Below are 24,287 nucleotides of genomic sequence, written 5' to 3' on the forward strand. Positions count from 1 at the left end.
CCCCGCCCCGTGTGGCCACCGAGCTGCTTCAGAGCCTCGTTTTCTCTTGTCTGTAGAATGACAAGCATGCCTGCTGCCTCACATGCCTGCGTACCGCAGAGCTGCTGCGGATTCTAGCCTGTGGGGCTGCAGGTGGGGGCTCCGTGTGGGGACCCCTCCCCACCCACCTCTCCCAACTCTGCCCCACAGCAGCCTATGGGGGGGCCGTGAGTGGGTGCTGATCACGTGACTTCCTCCCACCCCTGTCATTCGCTTGTTAAATGTTTATTTCATTAAATATGTAAAATGAGGTTAATAGCCCCAGTCAGGCTTCGGAAGGAGGGAGGAAGTCTGCTAGGGGACTCCCGGAGACCGATGGGGGGGCCTCCATCCTGCCTGCCCAGAGGCACCCTCCCTGTTGCCCTCCCTGCCCCCCCCCCCACAGTGGAGGGGAATCTGGAAGGAGGCAGCAGTGGCTTTGTCATGTTTTTCCAAAAAAGAAATATTCCCTGCAGTCAGATGGGGGAGGGGAGACAGAAGCAGAGGCGTGTCCTCAGGCCTTCACTGGGATCCCCCTGTGCATGTCCCCCACCATTATCCTGGCTGCCGTGGGCCCCTCCTTACCCAGGACCCTGCCATGCCCCTTCCTGTTTCAAAAAAGGGGTCCTGCTCTGCTGAGCGCTCAGGCGTGGCTGGAAGCCCCCCCTTTGTCTGCTGACACCTGTCCTGCTGCTGGTGGAGATAAGCCATGTGCTGTGGGTCCTGGAGTGCAGGGCCGACATCCCTAGTGGCCACTTGTGACTGGGGTCCTCTGGCAGGCACAGGGCCTGGGTGCACCAGGGACACGGCTCACTCTCCAGGTGGCCAGTGCTCAGGTGAGCACCTGTCTGAGGTCACGTCCCACGCCGGCCACCCTGCCTGCCCTCCATCCTGGCCCCTAGAAGCTGGGGGCCAGCCGCTTGAGATGCTTGTCTCCTTGGCAACCGCTGCTAGGGGAGCGTCTTGACTTTGAATTCATTATCATAATTAGCGGCTGCAGAAACCGCAGGCCCTGCCATCAGAGATGCCTCGCCTCCCCTCCCGTCTGTCTTTCCTCTTTCTCTGCAGCCTGGACAGTTCCCAGGCTGGAGAGCTTGGGAACTCCCCCCAGGGCCCCGGGGTGGTGCTGGTGGTTAGCTACCAGCCTTGGTGGAGGGGGGGGGGGCTGCTCACCTGCAGTGCAGGGCCAGCATGGGGCCACAGCAGGGCTGTGCTGTCTGTCCGCTAGCATCTCCAGAGGGGGAGGAGAAGGGTGCCTTCTGAGTCTGTCAGGAGCCAGAGCCCAGGATGCCGGGGAGCAGGAGGTGGGGAAAGGCAGGAGCACCGCCATGCTCACACCCCCACACCCCCAGGTCTCCGGGAAGCTCTGGGTCTGCCCAGGGTGATGCGATGGGCTGCATTGCTGTGGGTGGTTACCCCCCATTGTCCTGCAGGAGGGTGGCCCCTCCTGAGATAGCCCCCGCCAGGCTTCCTGGGGCTGGGCCTCAGTGAAGTGTCCCCAGTCACCGAGGACGCTGTGCCCAGGGACCACGAGGCCCGAGGCAGAGCCCGCATCAGCCTCTTGGAGCCTGGGTTTCCCCATCTCTAAGTTCCCCATCGGGGGGCAGTGATGCTGCTGTGTGCTCAGCGGGGCGGTCGCTGGTCACCGAGTGCCTGCAGACAGGAAATACATGTCTTATCCACTGTTTAGCTGCTTGGAGAAGTGGCGGACAGGAGGGAGGCCTTGCATTTAGAGGTGACCCCCCAACTGTCAGGACCCCAGTTCTGGGCCTGCAGGCGAGGCGTGTGGGTGCCCTGTGTCCGTGGGAATCTGCTGTCTTTGCTTGGGGACGTGGCAGGGAGCCTCCCCGTCTCCTTCCTCCTGGCGGTGTGGGCACGCGGGCCTCCCCTGCCCCCCACCATCTGTGACCGTCTGTTCCAGAACTTCACAAACAAGCCTGGAGCCGTTGCTGGTACTTTCCGGGGTGGGGCCGTGGGGAGGGATGGGCTTGTCTTCTGAACTGCTGGCACGGCTCCCGACGCTGGTCACCACGGCCTGCTGGGAAGGGCTGTACATCCATCCCCTCAGCATGGCCGGCCATTCCGGAATGTTCTGAGGTGCCAGGCAGCGCTGCCCTCACGAAGCAGGGCTGAGAGTGCCTGGTCACCTTGGGACTTGGACCTTCTCTTTTTACTTCGGACGGATGTTTTTATGTGGCACGAGGAGTGGGTCTTTGTGTCCCTGACATGGGGATGACAGTGTCAGGCGTTCCCCACTGTCCCATTCTCCAGTCTGTCAGACTCACTCTCTGCTGGGTCCTGGGACATGCCATCCTCCCCCACTTTGGCCACCCCATTGTTCTTCTCTCTGCAGGAACACCCTTTCCTTCTCCCCTCTTGGTCCCACCAACGCTACTTCACCCTGCAGGAGCTGCCCTCGTGGACACCTCCTCGGGGAAGCCCCCCAGATTCCATGTCTCACCTGGGCTCCCCGCATCGCAGCACTGAACTGAGCTTGGTTAAGATGCCTCCTTTTCAATGGGCGATGCTTTCTGTGTCTCCCACTGCCCAACCTTCGGGTTCCAACCTGGAACCCTGGAATCCTTTATCCTCCACTCCTGGTGGACCCCTTGGGGTGCAATTGCTCCTTTCCCACCACCGGGTCGAGTGAAGACACCACCAGGCAGACAGAGAATTATGGGTATAAGGCACATGAGCTCTCTGGACTTTTTTCCAGGGCTCAGTTAATTGAATAAATTGGCTAATGAGCAAAGAAAATTAATTGTGGTTTTGAAATGTGACTGTGTCTCTGAGTGCATTTTAGCTGTGCCAGCAGGCACTGTCAACGCCTCTGTCACGTCCACACCCCCGTGGGGGGGGTCTGTGTCTCGGCACAGTTGCCAGGCCTCTTCAGGGTGCACAGGCAGGGCTACTGGAGGTGCCCGGGGTCCAGCCTACACTCCCTGGTGCTGAGTGCACACTTAGTTCAGCTCAGGCTTGGGTGCCAGCAGGACACCAGCCAAATAGGGCCAGGCTGGCCCGAGTCAGGGTTGCTGTGGCCAGGCTCAGGTTGGACCTCGCGGTGCTGGCCCCATCTCAGTCCCTCTCCCCCGACCGGGGCGTGTGAAGCTGGGGCTGGGGTGATGGGGGTGTCCGGCCGGTGAGGACACGTGGGAGGGGCATGGTGTGCCCACACTGTGCTCTGTGCCTCTCAGAAGCTCAGGTCCTCAGCCATCAGGGGCTCGCTCCTGAGGCCTCACCCTACCCTGTCCGCTCTGGCTGGACGCCCTGGCTGGAGCTTTGGACAGAACCTTGGCGTCCATGCTGGCTGCACAGTGGCTCCTGTCTCCCGTAAGTCGGGACCAGCACTGCTGGCTGACAGCATGGCCTGCTGACAGCATGGCCTGCTGATGCGAATCTGTGGACAGGACCCCTCACATTGACACCAGGCAGGGTGCTGGGGTGGCTGCGTTGAAGGTCGGTCTTAATAGGAAGACAGGAAAGTTTCTGCCTCTGAGCTTGGAGAGGACAGTTGTGAAGGAGGAAACATGGAATGTACGGAGCGCCACCTTTGCCTCCGAGAGGCGGGCAGGGGTCTCTCTTGGTTCTTACTTTCCCAGCCATGCAGAAGGCACAGCCTGTTCCCCGTCACGGAGTTTTGGGGACTTTCCCAAAGCACAATGCTATCCGGGCTGACCAGATGGACGAGGGGTGTGGGTGAGACTGTGGGGTGTCCTGGGGGGCGGCTGTGGGCGTTTCCTGGGCTCTGCATGTGGCCATGGACCCCATACCTCCTCCTCCACTGCCAGCCGACCGGCTGACCGAGCTTCCCTCCACCCTCAGGTTCCTGCTGGTCTTCTCCTGCCTCGTGCTGTCTGTGTTCTCCACCATCAAAGAATATGAGAAGAGCTCGGAGGGCGCGCTGTACATCCTGGTGAGGCCCCGCCCACCCCCAGGCGGATGGGGAAGGTGGCACTCTGTCCCCTGGCTCACTACTATGGAGCCTCTGACAAAGGGTCCTCTCTGATCCCCAGACCCCGCTCCCTGCATAAGCCTGGTCTCCTCCACAGCAGGAAACCCCATTTTCCATGCACCCACAAACCCTACCCATCCAGCTACAGCTGGGTGACCCCACAGCCCTTCCCAGCCTCCCCTCCTGACATTGGTGACCTTGCAGTGTCCATCACAGCATCCTCAGCTCATACCCCCCTCCCCCCAACACCCGTTACACCCTAGCCTGACCTGGCCTAGTCCCTGACCTGTGCTGTCACAGCGCCTGACAGCCCCCACCCCACTGCCCCCACATTCTTTCCCACTGGATCCCAGGGCCCAGGTGGCCTCCTCCACCATCGAGATGGGGGTGTTCCCCGGCAGATGTGGGGGTGGGGTGGGGCTTGTGTTGCTCACAGCAACCCCATGAGGGGCAGGGGTGGGTGCCATGGCAACCACAGTATAATTTCTGTGTTGCTGTTGGTGACGGAGGGGCCTCCTTGGTCCGGAATGTACCGGAGCCCTCCCTCCACTGCCTTCTCCTGGGGCTGCCCCATGCTTGGAGGAGAACCCCCCAACACCAGCTCACACAGGCAGGATGGGCCCCCCCACTGACAGCAGCTCACGGAGGGTGGGGGAGGGTGGGGGACGGACGACGACGACGATGACAACGACAGTCCCTGCGGGGGCTCAGCTGCGGCCTCCCTGCAGGAAATCGTGACCATCGTGGTGTTCGGCGTGGAGTACTTTGTGCGGATATGGGCCGCGGGCTGCTGTTGCCGGTACCGCGGCTGGAGGGGGCGGCTCAAGTTCGCCCGGAAGCCCTTCTGCGTGATCGGTGAGGCCTGGGGGTGGGGGCGGCAGAGTGGGGTTGCCGGGGGGCCGGCGAGACCACAGGCCCGGCGCCGCCCTCTCGGTGTCAGACCTGTGGTTCCCGCGGCCTGAAAGGCCGGGGTGCCCAGGGCAGGGCCGGGCCGGGTGCACCGTAGTCATGGTCCCCGCGCTGGGCGCTTCGCACGCGCCCCCATCCATCCGCCTGGCCATCCTCCCGGAACCCCCGGCTGGGGAGCCCAGAGGCGAGGCGCAGGGCCGCCCGCTGAGCTCCGGGTCTCCGCAGACATCATGGTGCTCATCGCCTCCATCGCCGTGCTGGCCGCCGGCTCCCAGGGCAACGTGTTCGCCACGTCGGCGCTGCGCAGCCTGCGCTTCCTGCAGATCCTGAGGATGATCCGCATGGACCGGCGGGGCGGCACGTGGAAACTCCTGGGCTCCGTGGTCTACGCCCACAGCAAGGTGAGCGCGCGGGCGCAGGCGCGGCGGCGGCGGGCAGGTTTCGCCCCGACCACAGACCACAGCCGCTCGCAGGGGCGCCCCCCGCCCCCACCGTGGCCAGCGAGTGTACCTGGCTCGGTACTCCAGTCGCTGTGGCATCAGGCTGGCGGTGGGCGGTTGGGTGGTGGCCGGTGGCCGCTGGCCTTGAGACCCACAAGGTGGCTGTAGCCCCGAGTCCTGTCCCAAGCTCCTCTGCATGTTCCAGGGAGCCCCCAGGAGGCCCAGACCCTGCCCTGCCCTGCTGTGCCTCCCTGGCCATGGGTGCTCTCCCCACTGTCCTTCCTGACCGAGCCCTGAGATGGGGGGGGGGCTTGGTTGGCAGGTTGGAGCAGGGGTGCTGGCTCCCCAAGGAGGGCATGCAGTCAGGGAAGGTGGGGTAGGTTCTCAAAGCCAAAAACCTCTGGCCTGATGGCCTCGACCACCTGGGGACCCTCCCGAACCTGGGTGGGTGTGCATGCTGCCATCCTCAGCCCGTCCTCCCAGGTCCGAGGTCGGAAAACCAGCCACCCCTGCCACCTGCCTTGAGCCCCTCGGAGCTCCTGGGGGCTGATGGGGCTGGACGCTGGCCAGGCACGCTGACGCGACTGTCTCTCTCAGGAGCTGGTCACTGCCTGGTACATTGGCTTCCTGTGCCTCATCCTGGCCTCATTTCTGGTGTATTTGGCGGAGAAGGGCGAGAATGATCACTTTGACACCTACGCAGATGCACTCTGGTGGGGCCTGGTGAGTCCTGGCCACTGGGGTCATTGTCCTTCACTGAGGACATGCTCACCTGGCATGGCCCTCCTTGGGGGCCCTCGTCCACCCCTTCCCAGGGCTCCCAATGTACCAGAAGCACCCTGCCTCGAGCCTTGCCCTGGGGGGTGTGTGTCCGTTTCCTCACCTCCCCTGGCCCGTCCCTCTCTTCTGGCCTGAAGTTACACGTCAGCCTCCTGCGGTGCCCCCATGGCTCTGCACCATGTGTCTGGGCCCCATCCCATCCACGTTCCCTGCGGTTCCCTCTTGCACTGTTCCCTCTCAGGCCCCTGGCTCTTTCTGTGTCTCCTGGCTGTATGCCTGCAGCCTTGGTCCTGGGCTGAAGCCACTGTGCTCACTCACTGTGCTGAGTGTGACAGCTGCCTCTGGGCTCTCCCACATGTGACATGGGAACAGAGCCTTGGGGTGACCCCCCCACCCCTTGCATGTAGGAAAAAGAGGAGAGACTTTGGAAGTTTTGGTCCAGCTGTTGCAGGGTTGAAGGATGGCCGATGCTGACCCTGGCCTCACTGGGGCCTGTTGGGGGAGGTATGGAAGGGGGTGGCCTCTGTGTCTGTCCCCGTCCAGTGTCCAGCCTGCCCTGAGGACGCGAGTGAGCCCTTTGTGTAGGCTGAGGAGTGTCCAGCTCGGGCTCACGGGCCTTTACATGGCCAGGGCCAGGCTTGGCGAGTGACCAGGCTCGCTGTCCTTGCAGATCACCCTGACGACCATTGGCTACGGGGACAAGTACCCCCAGACCTGGAATGGGAGGCTCTTGGCGGCAACATTCACCCTCATTGGTGTCTCCTTCTTTGCTCTTCCTGCTGTGAGTCCTGCTTTCCTTCCTGTCTTTGGTGGGGGCGGAGTCACAGGCTCCCTGGGTGACCACAGGGGGGACGTGGGTCAGGAGCAGGGCTCCCAGTAGGGTCCATAGCCCCCCTGGGAGCTGGAGGTGGCAGCTTGGGTGCACGGAGGCACCCTTCCCAGGACCCCGAGTGGCAGCTGCACTGGCCCAGAGCTGGCAGCATCCATTACGCCCCATCAGATCTCTCTGAGCGTCCCCAAGTTGTGGCTTGTGACCCTGCATCTGTTGATCACTGTCAGCTCCTCCCAGTCAGTGGGACTGGCCAGTAGGGTCCTTGTGATCAGGAACAATGCTGTGCAGTTCCAAGGATCCCTTGTCTGGTCTCCAGGGTGCCAAAGACCCCATTTCCCGCAGAGGGGGCGAGGGCTCTGTTAACTCTCCACCTACGGTTGGGCAGGGCAGAGGGGCAGCTGGCAAGGGGCAAACAGCTTTGCACAGGCTGCTCTCCCAGGTGGCGCCTTCACCATAAGCCTGACTGGCCTGCATTTGCTGGTGTGCACGGATCAGGGAAGGACGATTAATCTCTGGGCTCACAGGTGTTCAGTGTGGGCACTGCCACATCCCTATGAGCCGGCAAGTCCTTTACGCCAAACCCAGTGTTCCCCCAGCTGGGTCTCCAGGTGATTAGAGACCGAGGAGGTGGAGGTAGAGCCGGGAGGCCCTGGAGTGTGCAGGTGAGGGTGGCGTGGGGGCTGTGGCCCTGGGGCACCTCCTGACCCTGGTGACCTGCAGGGCATTCTGGGGTCTGGCTTCGCCCTGAAAGTCCAGGAGCAGCATCGGCAGAAGCACTTCGAGAAGAGGCGGAACCCCGCTGCAGGCCTGATCCAGGTGAGTCCAGGAAGCCCCCACTCGGGGCCAGTGGAAGCCCCCGGCCTGGTCCCACCATGTCCAGCAGCAGAGCCCTGCTCAGGGGTGTCCCTGTTTGTGGGTGCGTCCTCGTCCCTCTTCAGGAACAGGTCAGGCATGGGAAGTCTAGTGCGTGTGTTGAGAACCCGTTCAGATGCCCAAGGCCACACAGCAGTGCGGCGCTGGTGCTGGCCGTCGTCATGTGTGGGCCCCGGTTCCTGGGCCAGGCCATCACAGGTGCCACTGAGGTTGCCCTTCACAGTGCCCTGGTAGGCAGGGGCGCTGTCACACCCATGCTGCGTACATGTCGGGGCTCAGAGATCCCCACTCAGGTAGTCAGTAGGTGCTCAAGCTGCGTTTGTGCAGCCCCAGCTCAGCCAGCCTCTCTGCTGGGGGTGCAGCGGCCACTCTGTGTCCGGCAGTGCTTCCTGAGCCACCCTGACAGCGTTTGCTTGTGATTCACTCACCTGGAAACTTTCTCAGGTGTGGAGCGGCCTCCCAGGTGGTGACTGTCAAACACAAAGGCAGGTGCTAGCTGTAGCCATGGGGTCAGGGACGGCAGACAGGACCAACAACAGGTAGTTTGAAAAGCCTGGAAGGGACAGGTTCAGGAAGGAGACACATGGGAACATTGGGGCTCTGGAAAGACCCCCAAATACTGGGGGAAACAGCTATGCACAGGCTGCTCTCCCAGGAGGCCCCTTTACCACCAGCCTGGCCTACACTCGCTAGTGTGCATGGATCAGGGAAGGACGATTAATCCCTGGGCCCAGACGTGTTCAGTGTGGGCACTGCCACATCCCTGTGAGCTGGCAAGTCCTTTACGCAAACCCAGTGTTCCCCCAGCATAGGTGAAAATCTCCATGACCTTGGTTTCTTAGAAATGAGACCGAAAGCACAAGCAACAAAAGAAAAATATAGATACATAGGACTTTATCAAAGTTAAAACTTTTGTGCATCAGAGAACACTGTAGGGTGAAAAGACAACCCACAGAATAGGAGAAGACATTTGCAAATCCCGTATCTGATAAGCGTCTGGTATCCAGAACGTATATAGAACCCTTCCAGCTCGACAATGAAAAGGCAAAACCAGCTAAGAAATGGGTGAAGGACTTCAGTAGACATCTCTCCAAAGAAGATACACAAACAGCCAAGCACATGAGAAGATGCTCAACATCATTAGTCATTAGGGAAATGCAAATCAAAACCACCATGAGAGACTGCTTCACATCCACCAGGGAGACTAAAATTAACAATAAATAAATAAAAAAGTGTTGGCGAGGACGTGGAGAAATCGGAGCCCTCACTGCTCATAGGGATGTGAAATGGTGCAGCCACTATGGACAACAGCTCGGTGGCTCCTCAAAACATTAAATATTATAAATGACCTGGCAATCCCACTTTTAAGTATACATTCCAAAGAATTGAAAACAGGTGTTCAACCCAAAACTTTCACACTAGTGTTCGTAGTAGCACGATTCACAACAGCCAAAGGGTGGAAACGGCCCAGGTGTCCGTCAGTGGATGAAGGCGGTGTTACCCAGTAAGCTGAATATTATTCAGCCTCAGACAAAGTGCTGACACGCAGTGCAACGTGGATGGGTTGGGGATATGCCAAGTGAGAGAAGCCAGCGCGGGAAGCTGTGTGTGAGGAGATCGCGGCAGGACGTGTGTCACTAGGGATGTCCGTGGGGACCGTGCAGACTGGTGGCTGCCTGGGGGGCAGGGAAGGAACGGGGGACCCTGCACTGTGAGGTGACGAGCATGTGGGACTACATACTGGTGACAGCTGCACAGCAATGGTGACTCTCGTCATGTGCATGTCACCACACGCACGTCGGCAACAGAGGCCCGGCCCGGTGGAGGACGGTGTGGACAGCAGCCAGGACCCTGTGCTGTGCTGTTTCACTGTCTCACTGGCTGTGGCTGCCACTCGGGGGGGATGGAGGCCTGTGTCCCCTGCCCTCAGCTCCTGAGGTCAGAGGGGCCCAGTGTAACATCCCCTCAAGGCGCGGAGGCAGGAGGTGACCGCCATGTCAGGCTGTAACTGCCTGGCGTCAGCAAAGTTGACCAGGAAAGGGACAGACTCCCTGTGCCCCACCTGCCCTACAGTGGGCAGTCACGTGTGTCCGTGTGTCCGTCCTTCAGAGGATGATGAGGCCTGTGGGGGTGGGGACAGGCGCCCGGAGACCTTGGAGAGGCGGGAGGGACCCCCCCTCTGTCCTGCCCCACAGCCTGCCTGACCGCAGGCCGTCTGCCCCCCGCAGTCCGCCTGGAGGTTCTACGCCACCAACCTGTCGCGCACGGACCTGCACTCCACGTGGCAGTACTACGAGCGCACGGTCACCGTGCCCATGTACAGGTACTGCCGTCGCCACCACCACGCCTCGCGGCCCGTCGCTTCCCGTCTGTTCTGAAACCCCATTTTTGGTTGTTCATTATTTTGATTGATTTTTTGTTTGTTTCTTTTTCTTTGAAATGTATGTATTTTTCAAAAAGGGCTCTGTGTGTGGTTTATTTCGGTGTTAATTTTGCTCTTTGTCTCATAGCTCATGGCTTTTTATTTTCACCTCCATCTCCCTTGCTTAGCTTCCTAGCTGGGGGGCCCTGAGTTGTGGGCACTGTGAAGACGGGCCCCCCAGAGCGCTCGAGGTAACCGGCCCCACACTTTAGAAGGATCACCCTGACCCTCTGTCCTACCACAAGGACCAGTGTGTCTGCGTGGGGGAAGGAGAATGACCCCAGCCCGCAGTGCGGCTCTGGGAACAGGAGACCCGTACATCCTGGGGTTCCAGGCTCCCCCAACAGGACAGACACCCCAGGTGCCCTCGGGTGGGAGAGAAGGGGTGGGGAGGCCTCTGTGGAGGACGGTTGGCGGAGGCCTGTGTGGTCAGCAGGCAGCTTTCCAGGCAAGGGCAGGTGGCAGCTGGGACGAGAGTGTGGATCTATGCCTGGCTGTTGCTTAGAATGAGGCCTGAGGTGACAGGCTGGGGACTGCCTGACATCTGCTTGGGACTGATGCCCTTGGGTGGGTGGGCACCACCCTGCAGGGTGACATGGAGCCCAAGGATTCCCGTGTCCACCCGGGGGTTTCCACCCACAACCCTCACCTGAGAGCAGGCTGGGCAGGGTCCTCCTGAGGGTGCTGGAGTCAGTGATGGCCTGGTGGCCAGAGGCCAGCCCCACCTGCCACCTGCCTGTGTGGGGGCTTGTCACCTGGGGAGAGGGTGCCGCCCGCCCCGCCCCCCTCGGCGCCCATCCGGACCAGCCCGCACTGTGCGCCCAGCCCTCCTGGCCGAGGCAGGACTGACCCTCATGCTAATTTTCTTTGTTCTGTTGTTCCCCCCACTCTCCTCGACTATTTTGTTTCATTTGCGTTTTCTTATCCCGTTCTTTTTAAATTCCCATTCTTTTCCCTTGTGTGTGTGTGAAAACACTTAAAAGCTCGCAAGCTCAAACCTACGGGGCCTCCAGGTAGGAAATGCATGGGACAGAAAGCGTGTGGTGTGGTCCTGTCTTCTGTGTGGGACTGTCATGGGCCGCCCTGGTCTGCAGAGCCGGCGGCCACCCCGCCAAGCACCCTGCACCCCTGTCCCAGCCTGTGGACCCTGCCTGGGGCAGGGTGCTGCCCTTGTCACCCTGTGCCCCTGCCTGGAGCACACCCTCCTTGCCTCCCCCGGCGCCCTCCTGTCCCCGCCACCCTCCACAGCTGCTTTCATGTGCTGGATCCTTCCTTCTCTCCCGGGTTGTCTTCTGTCCCTTGTCCTGCTTCCTGCCTTGTTTCAGTGGCTGGGGTCCCTCCTCTGCGCCTCCCCCCAACCCCACAGGCCCCACTTATGCACAGTGCAGAGGTGGTGGAGGTGGGGCTTCCACATACGAGCTCGGGGCACACCCCGGCGGAGCCCCCGGCTCCTGGCAGGCAGCTCCGCTCTGCACAGTGGCCTCTTCCGCGGGCGGCTTGCCTCGGCCTGCGTGGCGCCCCCATCTGTGGACTAGATGCCCCCATCTTCCCACTGCAGTGGGAGGGAGGTGCAGGTCCTCGGAGGAGTTCTGGTCGCTGTGTCTGCCGCACCTTTAACTGTTGCCCAAAGGAAGGAAACGGGTCATCTGCCCAGACTGGGGCACTGAGCTGCGACAGGAAGTTTCAGCCATGCACAGTGCCGCGTCTCTGGCCCTCTCCTTCCCTGTGGGGCGGTGGGGACCATGCTGGGGATGTGCACAGCCCTCGCCCTGTGTGGGCAGAGTTGGGGGTCCTGGGCAGCAGCTCTCGGCACCTCCAGGGGCCACTCACCCTTTTGTGTGACCTCTGTGGGGACCGTGTTCGCAAGTTAGCTCCACTCAGAAGGGAAGGGGGTGCGTGCTGGGCAGCCCGGGGCCATGTCCATGTCCATAGGCAGGCGGGACCAGCGTCCCCACGGGCATGTCCACCCCCAGCACGTGCCTACTCTGCCAGTGACCCCAGAGGCCTCACTCAGGAGGTGGCGATAGAAGCAGTCTCCTCCCCGCTGTGGACCCTGGACTCCTGGGGTTCCAGGATGCCCGGGAAGTTGGGGCTCCCCTTCTTCAGGCCCTGACAGGCTCCTAGGCCCGGGAGGTGCCCCTTCATCTACTCCAGCAGCCCGGGTTCCCCAAGGTCTGCAGAGGCGGCCTCCCCGTGCTGCCAGGCCTGGGTGGCTGGAGTTGCCCTGGAGCCAGCTGAGCCCCAGGCCAGCCGCTGCTCTCTACTGGTGCACGCCCCGCTGCAGTGTCCCCACTTCCGTCATCCCTGGTCCTCCACGACTGACTGCCCTGGGAGGGGGCAGGCTGTGTGTGTGTCCCTGTGTGTGGTGTGTGCACACCCCTGCCCGCAGCCCTGCCTGCCCATGTTTCGTGCTGCTGTGTATCCGGGGCATGATGTCCCACCTGTGTGTCCCCAACGTGTGTGTTGGACCTGTGTGTGTGGGGGCTGTGGGGGGAGGGCTGTCCCGGGGTCTCTGCTCCAGGCCTGTGGGCGGGTAGTCAAGGGGGGCAGGAATGCCAGTTCTGCCCCCATGCGCAGTCCCGGTGGCGCTGCTGCCTATGGCAGGAACAGCCGACTGCCGGGGCTTCCTGCTTAGTCTTGACCCAGGAGGACAGGTCAGCTTTGGGGGAAGGGGTGGGGGAGGAGGGAGAGCACTCGCAAGCCCCCCCCTCCCCCAGCATTTCTGGAGCACCACCCACCCAGGTCTGGCTGTGCAGGCCCCGGGCAGAGGGAGGGCGCCCCGTGCGCAGGGACCACAGCAAAGCCAGAGACGAGTGGGCTGATCGTCAGGGCCCTGGGTGCCGTGAGGTCTGTGATCCCTCTATTTTGGAGACAACGGGGAGCCACTGAGTATTTGAGCATGAGGTGACAAGGACCAGTCACACTGAGGGTGGTACGCTTCCAGGCGAGGTGGGCTCCAGCCTGGAGGCAGAGGGTGTCGGGTGAAATGTCAGGATTGGGGAGCAGGTCCAGGAGGCCACTGGGAGGGGCTGGGGTGGGGCCTCTGTGGCTGGGCGCTGAGGAGAGGCTCAGACGCCGTGCTGGGCGGGGGCTGAGAGGTGCTTGGAGGGGGGTCGGGGGTCCCCAGGTCCAGAAGGATGGAGGCTGAGGACAGAGCTGGGGGGCTGGGGCTGCAGGGGGAGGTCTTGGGGCATGGTGTAGGGAAGTGATTGGGACTCCAGCAGGCTGAGTAGGGGAGTCACAGTGCTGTAGGGGTGTCACATAGCAGGTGAGGGTGTCACAGTGGGTGGGGGTGTTACAATGGGTGGGGGTGTCACAGAGTGAGATAGGGTGTCACAGAACAGAGTGGGAGTGTCACAGCGGTGGGGGTGTTACAGCAGGTGAGGACGTCATAATGGGTGGAGGTATCACAATGGGTGGGGGTGTCACACAGTGGGATAGGGTGTCATAGAACAGAGTGGGGGTGTCACAGCGGGTGAGGGGGTCATAGCAGGTGAGGATGTCACAGTGGGTGGAGGTATCACAATGGGTGGGGGTGTCACAGAGTGGGATAGGGTGTCACAGAACAGAGTGGGGGTGTCACAGCGGGTGAGGGGGTCAAGGTGGAGGTCACGGTGGGTGGGGAAGGCTTAGGGCTACAGATCCCCATCCTGGTGCCAGTGCTGGGTCTTGATTCTACTCTCGGCTTGTTTCCACGGAAGTCCTGCTGGAGCTGCCCAGTGGCCGAAGTGGCTGCAGGTTGAATGCCCGGCCAGCAGACGGGCCGGGCATGAGGCTGTCTTGGGTGGGTGTGACTGGATCTGGGGAGAGGGGCCTCAGAGCAGAGCTGGTCCAGGGTCCCCATCCCGGCGACTCCTCTGCAGTGCAGTGAAGCTCCTCCGTGACTTGGCCCTGCTGGGCTGCAGAAGGGGTCTGGGAGCCTAAATGTGTCGCGGTGCTGTGTTTGCAGGGATTGGGAAGGGGGGGAGGGTACGTGGCCTTCTGCTGGTCCTCGGGTGCCCTGCTCCACTGGCTCCATGCCGTCAGGGGTGGGGTGTCCATGGATGGACAGCCGGTGTACCTCTCCCACCCCTCTGCCGGGCGTGCGGTCACTGCCCACACCCACGTCCAGGGCCCAGGCCCCAGAAGAGGTGCAGATGGTGCCCCAGGTCTGCCTGCCATGGAATTCCCCTCTTTCTTCCTGTGACAGGCCACACCCTATGTCCCCTGGGCATTAACATCCCAGGCCCCATGTGTGAAAGAGGTTCTGATGAGGCGCCCCTCACTGGCCTCTCCTCTCCCCGCAGACTGATCCCACCGCTCAACCAGCTGGAGCTGCTTCGGAACCTCAAGAGTAAATCCGGACTCACCTTCAGGTCGGGGCAGGGGTCCCAGGCTGGAGCCCCCAGGGGGTCGGGTGTCTTGGTCCAACTGAGGGGCCCTGCTTCCTACAAGAGCGGGGACGGGGCAGGATGCCCGCACAGGCTGGCCACGGACCTGGTGACGTTGGCGTGCTCTGCCCACTGGTCTCTAGATGGGGTGGGCCCCGCAGGGTGTGCCCAGCAGAGTCAGCCGCTGACAGTCTTATCACTTCTGTTTGAAGGAAGGAGCCACAGCCAGAGCCCTCTCCCAGGTCAGTGTCTGCCTGCCCCCCGTGTCTGCACCGCACGTCTTCAGGGCAGCTGAGGGGTTCTGTGGGGGCCCCCATGTGGGACTGTGTGCCTGGAACCCTGCCTGGAGGTGACATGGGCCCTTACATCAGTTTCCTGTGTCCCCTGTGAGAGCAGCTCTGGGGCCCTAAGGTGGGGATTTCCGAAATGGGGGAGGGCCGGGTGAGAAGCCCAGGGGTGTCTGCCCCCTCTCTGGGTCAGGGTCAGATGGTGGAGGAGGGCACGCAGAGGAGGGTCTTCACTGCCTGAATGGCAGACCTGGTTTTTTGAAGTTTCTGAAGCGAGTGGTGACGGGTTCCTCTTTTGAGCAGGGTCTCCTGTCCTGGGGGGGCTGAAGGTTAGAGATCCCATGCAGGGACTGTGGGTGACCTCTGCTGTGGGCGGAGAGTGGGGGTAATGGCAGTCTACCGTTTTCCTGGTGTTAAAAAGAAAATCCGGTCAAGTCTGATGAACTGCAGCCTGCCTGGCTGTCACTGTGCTGGGTTCCCTGAGTTCTGGGGACCCCCAGCACCCCGTCCGCACGCTGCAGAGTGAGGCTGGACCTCTGGCCAGAGACGCCACCCTCCATTAGTGCCCCCCTGGATCTGAGGCGGCTCAACTGGCCGCCCAGGTGGGGGAAATGGAGAGGGTGTGCTTCCCTGTCTCCGGATCCCCAAAAAGGGAATGACGGCTTGTGCCTGGAAGTGAAAAGATGGGCACTGCTTTTGCCCTGAACAGCAGTGATAGGCCCCCTCGAAGAGGCTAAGAAAATGAACACTGGACCAGAGTTGGATTAGCGGGTGCAGCCCCCACTGTTCTCATCAACAGGATGGGGTTGCAAGGGGAGCTGACCGCATGGCTGTCCTCGGGGTGAAAAGGAAAATGCCTACTTAGCACGGCCCGGCACCCCAAGGGGCGCCCACTTATCAGTTCCTGTCGTGTTGCGTCTGGCCCTGTGCAGCGGGACCCTGGACCCTGGGGAGGCGGGGCCGGGCTCTGCGGCCTGAGGCATTGCCCCTTCTCCCTGCCCACCATCCATCGGAGGCCCCTGTGGCGTGAGGCGGCTTCCGTGCTCTCGGCCTGGCTTTACTCTCGCCCCCCAGCAATGCTCTGTCTCAGCCTCTCTCTCTCTCTCTCCTTTCCTGCCCTCCCCTCCCCCAATCTGGAAATCTCGCCTGCCCCCAAGTGCCTTTATTCATGTCACTGCCCTTCCTGGGCCCCTTTCACGTGCGCTCTGTCTTTGGGGATGAGGTGGCTGACCCTGAAAGCAGGACTCAAGGTGAGGACACACAGGAGCCCCCCGAGCTCTGCGGTATGCCCCCTGCTTCCCGTACACCAATCCTCGTGTCCCCCCTGTGTGTCATGTGTTCCCGCCCGCCTGTGACCCAGTGGCTTCCCCTAGAGCCAGGCTGGCCCAGCCTCCTTTTGGGAGGCACACCTGTCAGCCAGGTAACTGAGGCCAGTGTTTCTGTCCCCTTACCTGGGGCAGCCACAGACACCCCTTTTTTTAGCACCGTAGCAGCCATGTGGGAAATTGTTCTGCCACTTGTACCCAGGAGGGGGTGGGCGTCCCTGGGCTGCCCGGCCAGGTGATCCTGTACCATAAAGTGCAGGTGGGCACAGGGACCCTCACTCAGCTCCTGTGAGACCCCTCCGGGCCTGGCTCACGGTGGCACGCCCATGGCTATCCTGGCATCAGACCAAGGCAGTCGGCACTGGGGTTAGGGCCGGGGCCTGGGGCAGCCAGGGGTCTCGGGCTCTGCTGCCCCGGCTGTCCCTAACCTGTCCTGTGCCTTCCCATTTCTGACTGCCCCCAATCCCCCCGGCCCTGGAGGAGACCCCAGCCCCCAGCCACTTTGCCCCCTTGTCCGTGTGGGCCCCTCCTTGTCGCAGGCGTGTCTGTCCAGTCTGGTCTTGGTGAGTGTCTGTGGTGCCTCTGCCACCCTCTTGGGCCTGGGCGCCCTGGGCTGGATGCCAGCAGCTCTCAGACTGGGTGACACTCTGCTTGGCTGACATGGGCAGGAACACCTCAGTGCCAGCATGGCCCAGAGGGAACAGGCTGGAGTTGGGGATCCTTGCACCCCCAAAGCAGTGGCTCCCCTCCCCCAGCTGTGTCAGGGCCTCAGGCTGTGCTGCCCTGTACAGGAGCCACTGGCCATGTGCGGCTGCTTAAGTTTACATCGAAGCGAAATAGTCGGCGAGGCCCCTCAGTCTCATGTGCTCAGGAATCAGGCGTGGGGCGGTCCCCATCAGGAACGCTTCCCCAGTACGTGTGGGGCCGAGGGGCCCTTGGACGTGCCCAGGGCAGGTGACTGTGCTGGGATGTTTGAAGGAGCAAAGCTGGTTGGGGGGTTGGGCAAAGCTGGGACCCTTCAAAAGAGTTGGAGGCAGAGCCCACCCCTCACCACCCTCCTTCCCAAAGGGAGGGTCCTCCCGGTGAGGGTGGATGCCTGGGACCCCAGAAGGAGCTGGCCGAGGGGTCCCCGTCTTTAGCTGTCCTGCAGGCTTCGGTGGACCCCTGACTGACACATTTGCCCCAAATTTGAGGGGCTTCTGTGAGCAGCAGAGCCGCTAGTGGGACGCCACAGGGAGGTTTGTCCCAAGTGGGAGCACGCACTAGGACAGCCGGACCCCAGACCCCTCCCGCCAGGACCAAGCCCTCAGAGGCTTGCTCGTCACTGAAGTGACAGGGCAGGTCCCACAGGGAGCAAGCTTGTGGGGCATGCGGGGTCCTCCTTGGAGAGCAAGGCGTGGCAGGGCCAGCGGCTCTCAGCCTACAGGCAGCAGGGGGGCTCTGAGGACCCTGGACCTGTTGGCCCGCTGGAGTTGGCTAGACATGTCCTGTGTTGGTGAGTGGTGAGAGGCACCTGGACACCAGCAGGTGCCACCAGTGTTGAAACGAGCGTGTGGACGCTGGGCCTCCTTCCTGGAGCTGGTTCTCGTGAGTTGCGTTCCTCGGGGCCACGGTTTAAGAACTGCTGTCTCAGGCAGCAGCTGCGAAGAAGGGGGCGGGGAGAGCGAAGGGTTTCTCTAGTTCTCGTTTGCTGCTTTCAGTTTTGCTGAAGGACGTACGTGTCCTAGGGCAGAGATGAGTCTTCTGCGTGGGGAGGCCTGGCGTGCTCACCTCTGGCGGACCCTTCCTGCAGAGCCGCCTGGCAGGCCCACTTCTGCTCACTGAGGCGGGTTTTTCTGGGACCCGAGATGAACTGGCTTCGGCCGTCCTTTTATTTATTTATTATTATTATTATTATTATTATTATTATAATTTTTTAGCTGAGCCATCCTGCCACCTGTTGGCAGCTGCTGGCAGCTCAGCTCAGGCCGGGAATCGAACTGGTGACCCTGTTGCTCAGAGCTCACACTCTTGAGCGAGCTCTTAACCAACTGAGCCACTCGGCCGGCCCCCTCGGCCGTCCTTTTAAATCCAGGCGCCCCCAAACCCCCTTCTCTCTAGCTTCCCTCCAGGTAGAGGCAGCCAGTGCTTCCTGGGTAAACTGAGACCCACTTCTGATCGGGCAGCTGGTGGGCTCGGCGAAACCTCGGCAATTGGTTTGTGAAGCCAAAGTGCACGTTGTCCTCCCCCAAATGTGTGCTTCCTAGAACCCCGTCCATCTAGAACCAGCCTTTTGCAAAGTCTAAGATCATGTATTATTTTTTTGTTCGCATGAATATAGCAAAAAATAATACATCTTTACAAAGACGTGGCCCCAAACTCTAACTCTGAAAGGAAAAGGTATTTTTGGAGGAAAAAACAAGGAATTTCTTTTTTCTCCAAAAATAGGGCACTCTTTTCTTTTCCAGGCCAGCAGAAGACTTTATGTGCAGCTTCCTGGCTGCCCTTGCTCAGCTGCGTCGCTGTAGCGGGGGGCCCTGCGCCCAGAGCTGCCCCAGCAGGGCCGTGGTGCCCCAGTCTACCTGTGCCTCCTGCCCACTGGCCGGCCCAGGCTCCCTCTGGCCGTGTCCTGCTCGGGTGCCCGGGGACTAACTGTGCTCTCCTCATTTCCAGTAAAGGCAGACCGTGCAGAGAGGGCCTGTGTGGATGCTGCCCTGGACATCCTAGGTACCGCGGACGCGTCGCACGGACGACCATTGCTGCACGGCTGTTCCGCTCCAAACACTCTGCTTAGTAGAGGTTCTAGATGAGCCAGGGAGAGGCCTGGCCCCTGGGCCCCAATTCTGATTGGCCGCTCATGGGGGAGAGCTAGGATCCCCCTGATTCCAACACCCTTTTCTCTCTGAGCCAAAGGAAGCCCGCTCCAAGCAGGAGGGGGCCTGCTGAGGGTTCTGAAACCCAGAAAGGGCACGGCCCCAGGCCCCAGCTGCTGGGTGAGCCTTTTCCCCAGGCATCAATCTAGCACCTCTACTATGCACCTGAGGACAGCTGCCCCTTAACTGGCCGCCTTGCCCGCCCGCCTGCCGGAGGCAGCTCTGCCCTGTGTGTGCCGGGCTCCCCATGGTCCTGACACACCAGACCCCCCAGGAAGCCAGAGGCCCATGGCTCCCCTTCCCGAGTGCGGGCTGGTTTAGGGCAGACCGGAAACCGGACGGTGGAGAAGCCGCCCACCCCTGCACCACGGGGCCCTTGCCTGCACCATTCCCCCCTCTGTCTACTGTCTGCTGTCGGGTGTGTGGAAGCGTCTGTTCTGCTGCTTGCTCTGGGTGCCCGCGCGCCCCGTCTCCCTCCTGCCCGCCTCCCGCCCTGCCCGGTGCAGCCGTGTCATGTGTGGGCAGCTGCTCACCTGTCCTGTTGTCACGGCATGCGGTCGGTGTTGGCCGTGGAGGCGGTGGTGCCGCACGGCGGGCACCAGGGATCGTGCCGCAGGGCCAGGCCCGGGCGGCATGCTTGTGCCCCTGTGTCCATGCATGGTCTGAGTCCCTCTGCACCGGGGGAGAGGCTCGGAGGGCCCATCCACGCTCCCTGTGTGTTCCGGGATCTGGGCGCTTGTGTGGGGACTTGCAGCCCCAAGAGGGACAATCTGGGCCCACAGAGTCTGTGCTGCTGGCCCAGAGCTTGTGTCTGTCGCGGTTCTGGCCACAGGCTGGCCCCTCAGGGCAGGCGCTGTGATGGGGCTGTGTGGGGACCAGACAGGTCAGGAGTCCGGGCCAAGCTCCGTCCTGCTGTGCACAAGTCACAAGTGTCACTTCGTCCTCCCACTGCCCTGGGCATCCGTGGCCTATCGTGGCCGTGGCCTGGCAGCTTTCTGTGGATGCCGGCTCCCACCCTGCTGAGCTGGGCCCCAGATGTGCCAGCCGACCAGGGTGTGGCCCGTCTCAGCTGGACTCTACCCTCTCCGCAGCCCAATTCACAGCTGGCCCCGTATTTAGGATTTCGCCCTGGGCGTGCGTGGGGGTTGGGGGGTGGCTGCAAGGGCAGAGAGCGGACTTGGGCTTTCTCCTCCAGACCTTCCTAATAGCTCCTTGGGCCCAGGTAAATGTGAAAGTGCAAACACCTCAAGAAACCCTGTCATACAGGGCGCTGCCTGGCCACCGCTTTTCCCCCCACCTGGCGTAGGCGGCCAGAGACCCTCCCACGCATTTGCTTCTGTCCTTGGCTTGCAAGGTGATGCAGGGCCCCCTCAAACCTGCAGGGCCACCGCCTGTTTGGGTACCTGGAGTTGGGGCATGTCCAGGTTGGCTGGGGTGGGGTTGGGTGGAGTGCCTGTGGGCCCTGAGCCTTGATGACTGGCCGTCCAGGTGTCCAGACTGTGGCCTCCTCTGCAGAAAGCGCCTCCCCTGTCTGAGCTGGGGGACGGCAGGGCCAGGCCGGACCAGGGAAGGCTCCTTCCTGTGGGTCCGTCCAAGACGGCAGCCTCGTGGGGCCGAGTTCCTGGAGCTCCTGGTGCTGGGGTCTCCAGCTCTCCCTGCTTGGTGAGGCCATCGCGTCTCATGGTCTCCCTGGACTAGCTGGTGGTCTCCATTGGGATTAAACAGAGGAGGGCTCACAGCACTTGGCTCCCCGCATCCCTCGGTCCCACCTGCCCGACTACTCCTCGCACTGGGTGCAGTGGTTATGGGCTCGGGGCTGGTGTCCTGAACAAGCTGACGCGTGTTCCTGTGTCACAGGACACCCATGGGGTTCACGCCTCAGGGTCATCTGCCCAAAGGGCTTTTCTTCCCACCCCGCAGAGACCCCTGAACTGGCACAGAGAATCTCAGCTGTCTGGGGGTAGAGACAGGCGTTGACCCGGCTGCGGTGTACAGGTTAGGTGGACTGGATGGCAGGCTGCCTGTTTTCTGTGGCTGGTCATCTCTGCGCCGTCTGATGGGTGTTTCTCAGCTGTGGGTCCCAGTTGGGAGCAAAGAAGGCACCTGACCCTGGGGAGCTGAGACGGGGCGGGTGGTGTCTGAGGGATTAGCAGGCAAGGTGTCTTCCCAGCAACAGCAGGGGTCTCACTGGGCCCTCTGAGCAGGTTTGTCACAGGTCCCCAGGAGCCGTGAGGGGCCCTGCTCAGAGGCCATTCTAGGAGGTTCTGTGGTTCTGCACATGGCTGGGCATGAACAGGTTCATGGGTCCCGAGAGCCTCCTGTCTTGGGCAGATGGTGGAAACTGCTCAGTGAGAGGAAGCCAATGGCTGTACCCTGACTGTAGCCACCCACCCCTGTCTCCTGGCTGCTGCCCAGAGAGTCAGTTCCATCTCCATAGTTACCAAGAGACATGGGGACAGGGAGGCCCGAGGACTCCTGCAGGGCTGTGGCTGGCCAGCTATGGCCGCCCCCTCTCTGTAGCCTCGGGCCAGGGCTTGGACTGCCTGTTGCAGCTGAGGTGGCCGGCAGTGCAGGCACACCCATTCCATTCCATCCAGCTCCCGGACGCGTCCTGGGGGAGGGCGTGGACCTGTGCTGCCCAGGCAGAGGGAGACAGGCCAGCTCTCACCCTCCATGACGCTGCTAAGCCCTCTGCTCCCGGGCCCACACTGCTCTGTGGGGCTCGGCCCAGGGGTCAGCTGCAGACCTCACCCCTCCTGACTCTGGGGCAGTTACAGGGTCTGGAGGGACAGCCAGTGATACTGTGGGGGTGGCCGGGAACCCACAGCAGCTGCTGGGGATTTGGGGACCTGTCTTGCCGTGGGTGTCACCTTGGAGAAGGAGCAGGACAGTGTCCCTTTTGGTGGCAGCCAAAAGCGACTCAAGAGCCTGCTGACCACCTTCTGGCCCGGGAGCCCGAGGTGGAGCCAACTGCCCACGGCTGTGTCCCCCGCCCTGCAACCTCCCTGCCTGCCCGGGCTGCACCCTACGACAGCTGCCCTCATTGGGCGTTTCTCTGGGGCACGGTCAGCATCAGCCGAGGGCAGAATGATGGGTGCCGGTGTTCTGTCCAGAGTGACTTCTCTTGCTGTCTCCCTGTGTGTGTCTGTCCATCTGTCCTCGTGGGAGCAGTCAGAAGGTCAGTTTGAAAGATCGTGTCTTCTCCAGCCCCCGAGGTGTGGCTGCCAAGGGGAAGGGCTCCCCACAGGCCCAGCCCATGCGGCGGTCACCCAGCGCTGACCAGAGCCTGGAGGACAGCCCCAGCAAGGTGCCGAAAAGCTGGAGCTTTGGAGACCGCAGCCGTGCACGGCAGGCCTTCCGGGTCAAGGGCGCCACATCCCGGCAGAACTCAGAAGGTGGGTTGGGCCCAGCGCCTCGCAGGGGATAGTCCCAGGGGCAGCACCCACTTTTCCCTTTTCTTCTATTAAGGCAGTGGTTTTCAACCTGTGGGTCGCGGCCCCTTTGGGGGTCGAACGACCCTTTCACAGGGGTCGCCTAAGACCATCGGAAAACGAAAAGGTATTTACATTACGATTCATAACAGTAGCAAAATGACAGTTATAGAGTAGCAACGAAAATAATTTTATGGTTGGGGGTCACCGCAACATGAGGAACTGCATTAAGGGGTCGCGGCGTTAGGAAGGTTGAGAACCGCTGTATTAAGGTGAGAGTCATGTGAGATACAATCAGCTGTTTTAGAGTGAGCGGCCCAGAATGAGTTTGGCACATTCACCGTGTTGTGCAGCCACTGTCTGTGTCCTGTCCTAGGACACTTCACACGCCCTCAAAGGAACCCCTCCCTGTTAGCAGTCACTCCCAGCCCCCGGCCACCACCGGTCCGCTTCCATGTCTGGACATAGTGACATACAGTGGGTCACACAGTGTTCGTGCTTTCGGGTTTGGCTTCGCTCACGGAGCGTTTTCCAGGCTCACACTCGTCGTGGTGTAGGTCAACTTCGTTCTTGTGCACGGCTGAGGCATCGTCGTTGCTGGGTGTGGACGCATCCCACCCTGCCTGTTTATCTGTCCGCTCACAGCGATGCCCTTTAACCCTCACGTCACGCTCCCCGTGGGCCATTGAGAAAGGATGGGGGTGCATTCTAGAGCTTGTGTGCCAGACAGGGCATGCTAGGGGAGCCTGAGGGGTTCTCTGATACCCTCTCTGATGCGCGGGAGTGACGGGGCCAAAGGACCAGCCCCCTCGGTCTCCTCACGGGTTGCGTCCCCTTCCACCCAGAAGCAAGCCTCCCAGGGGAGGACATCGTGGACGACAACAAGAGTTGTAACTGCGAGTTTGTGACAGAGGACCTGACCCCAGGCCTAAAAGTCAGCATCCGAGCCGTGTGGTGAGTGGCCTGGCGTCTGGGGCGAGGCCTCCCTCATAGAGCCCAGCGAGGGGCAGGGGTCTACTCTGTCCCTGGGGATCAGGTCCTGGGCGGCTGGTATGAGGGCACGTGCTTTGCTGGGACACCCTTTCGTCCTGGTTCCCTGTGGCTCACAAGGCACCGCATGCCACAGTGGTCACCGTCCCGTCCCGGGAATAGAGAACCCGAGGCTGTTAGTGAACAGAACAGTCAGGAGCCACCCCCATAGGGGGTCCCAGTGGGCGAGGGTCTGTCTGCACAATTGGGCCTGAGTGGCTGGGATATGTGGTGGGTGGCCCAGATAATAGGGAAATTGTCCAGTGGGCATTCTCGGGGACGCTGAGAAGGCCACAGCAGGTGAACGCCGGAGCCGGCCTGCTTTGGAGTGTGGTCTGGAGTGGTCTTTACCAGGGCTCACGACCCTCCACCCGTCCCCTTCCAGTGTCATGAGATTCCTGGTGTCCAAGCGGAAGTTCAAGGAGAGCCTGCGGCCCTACGATGTGATGGATGTGATTGAGCAGTACTCGGCTGGCCACCTGGACATGCTGTCCCGCATTAAAAACCTGCAGTCAAGGCAAGAGCCTCCTCCCCCCCCAGCCCCCAGGATACCAAGGCCAGTGATCCTGGGCCAACGCTGGCGTGACATGTGTTGGGCAGACAGGTGCAGTGAGGGTGGCTCACTCACTCCCTGCCAGAGGTGGGGCAGTGGACAGGGCAGTGGATGGGGCCGTGGACGGGGCCGTGGACGGGGCCGTGGACGGGGAAGTGGACAGGGCAGTGGACGGGGCGGTGGACGGGGCCGTGGATGGGGCCGTGGATGGGGC

The 24,287-nt window shown here is 61.7% G+C and overlaps 1 protein-coding gene across 1 annotated transcript in view; it reads left to right on the forward strand.

Annotated features, from left to right (window-relative positions):
* Positions 1–24,287, forward strand: part of KCNQ2 (potassium voltage-gated channel subfamily Q member 2) — a 47,116-nt gene that overhangs the window by 12,062 nt on the left and 10,767 nt on the right. The window contains exons 3-16 of the mRNA XM_019637151.1: positions 3,841–3,931; positions 4,699–4,825; positions 5,105–5,280; positions 5,917–6,042; positions 6,770–6,880; positions 7,652–7,747; positions 10,033–10,127; positions 11,210–11,239; positions 14,513–14,581; positions 14,809–14,838; positions 18,861–18,914; positions 22,232–22,455; positions 23,337–23,445; positions 23,906–24,037. Of these exons, the coding sequence (XP_019492696.1) occupies positions 3,841–3,931; positions 4,699–4,825; positions 5,105–5,280; positions 5,917–6,042; positions 6,770–6,880; positions 7,652–7,747; positions 10,033–10,127; positions 11,210–11,239; positions 14,513–14,581; positions 14,809–14,838; positions 18,861–18,914; positions 22,232–22,455; positions 23,337–23,445; positions 23,906–24,037 (1,470 nt within the window). The remainder of the gene's footprint in view (positions 1–3,840; positions 3,932–4,698; positions 4,826–5,104; positions 5,281–5,916; positions 6,043–6,769; positions 6,881–7,651; positions 7,748–10,032; positions 10,128–11,209; positions 11,240–14,512; positions 14,582–14,808; positions 14,839–18,860; positions 18,915–22,231; positions 22,456–23,336; positions 23,446–23,905; positions 24,038–24,287) is intronic.

Source organism: Hipposideros armiger, unplaced genomic scaffold (genome assembly GCF_001890085.2).
Source record: "Hipposideros armiger isolate ML-2016 unplaced genomic scaffold, ASM189008v1 scaffold_32, whole genome shotgun sequence".
NCBI lineage: Eukaryota > Metazoa > Chordata > Mammalia > Chiroptera > Hipposideridae > Hipposideros > Hipposideros armiger.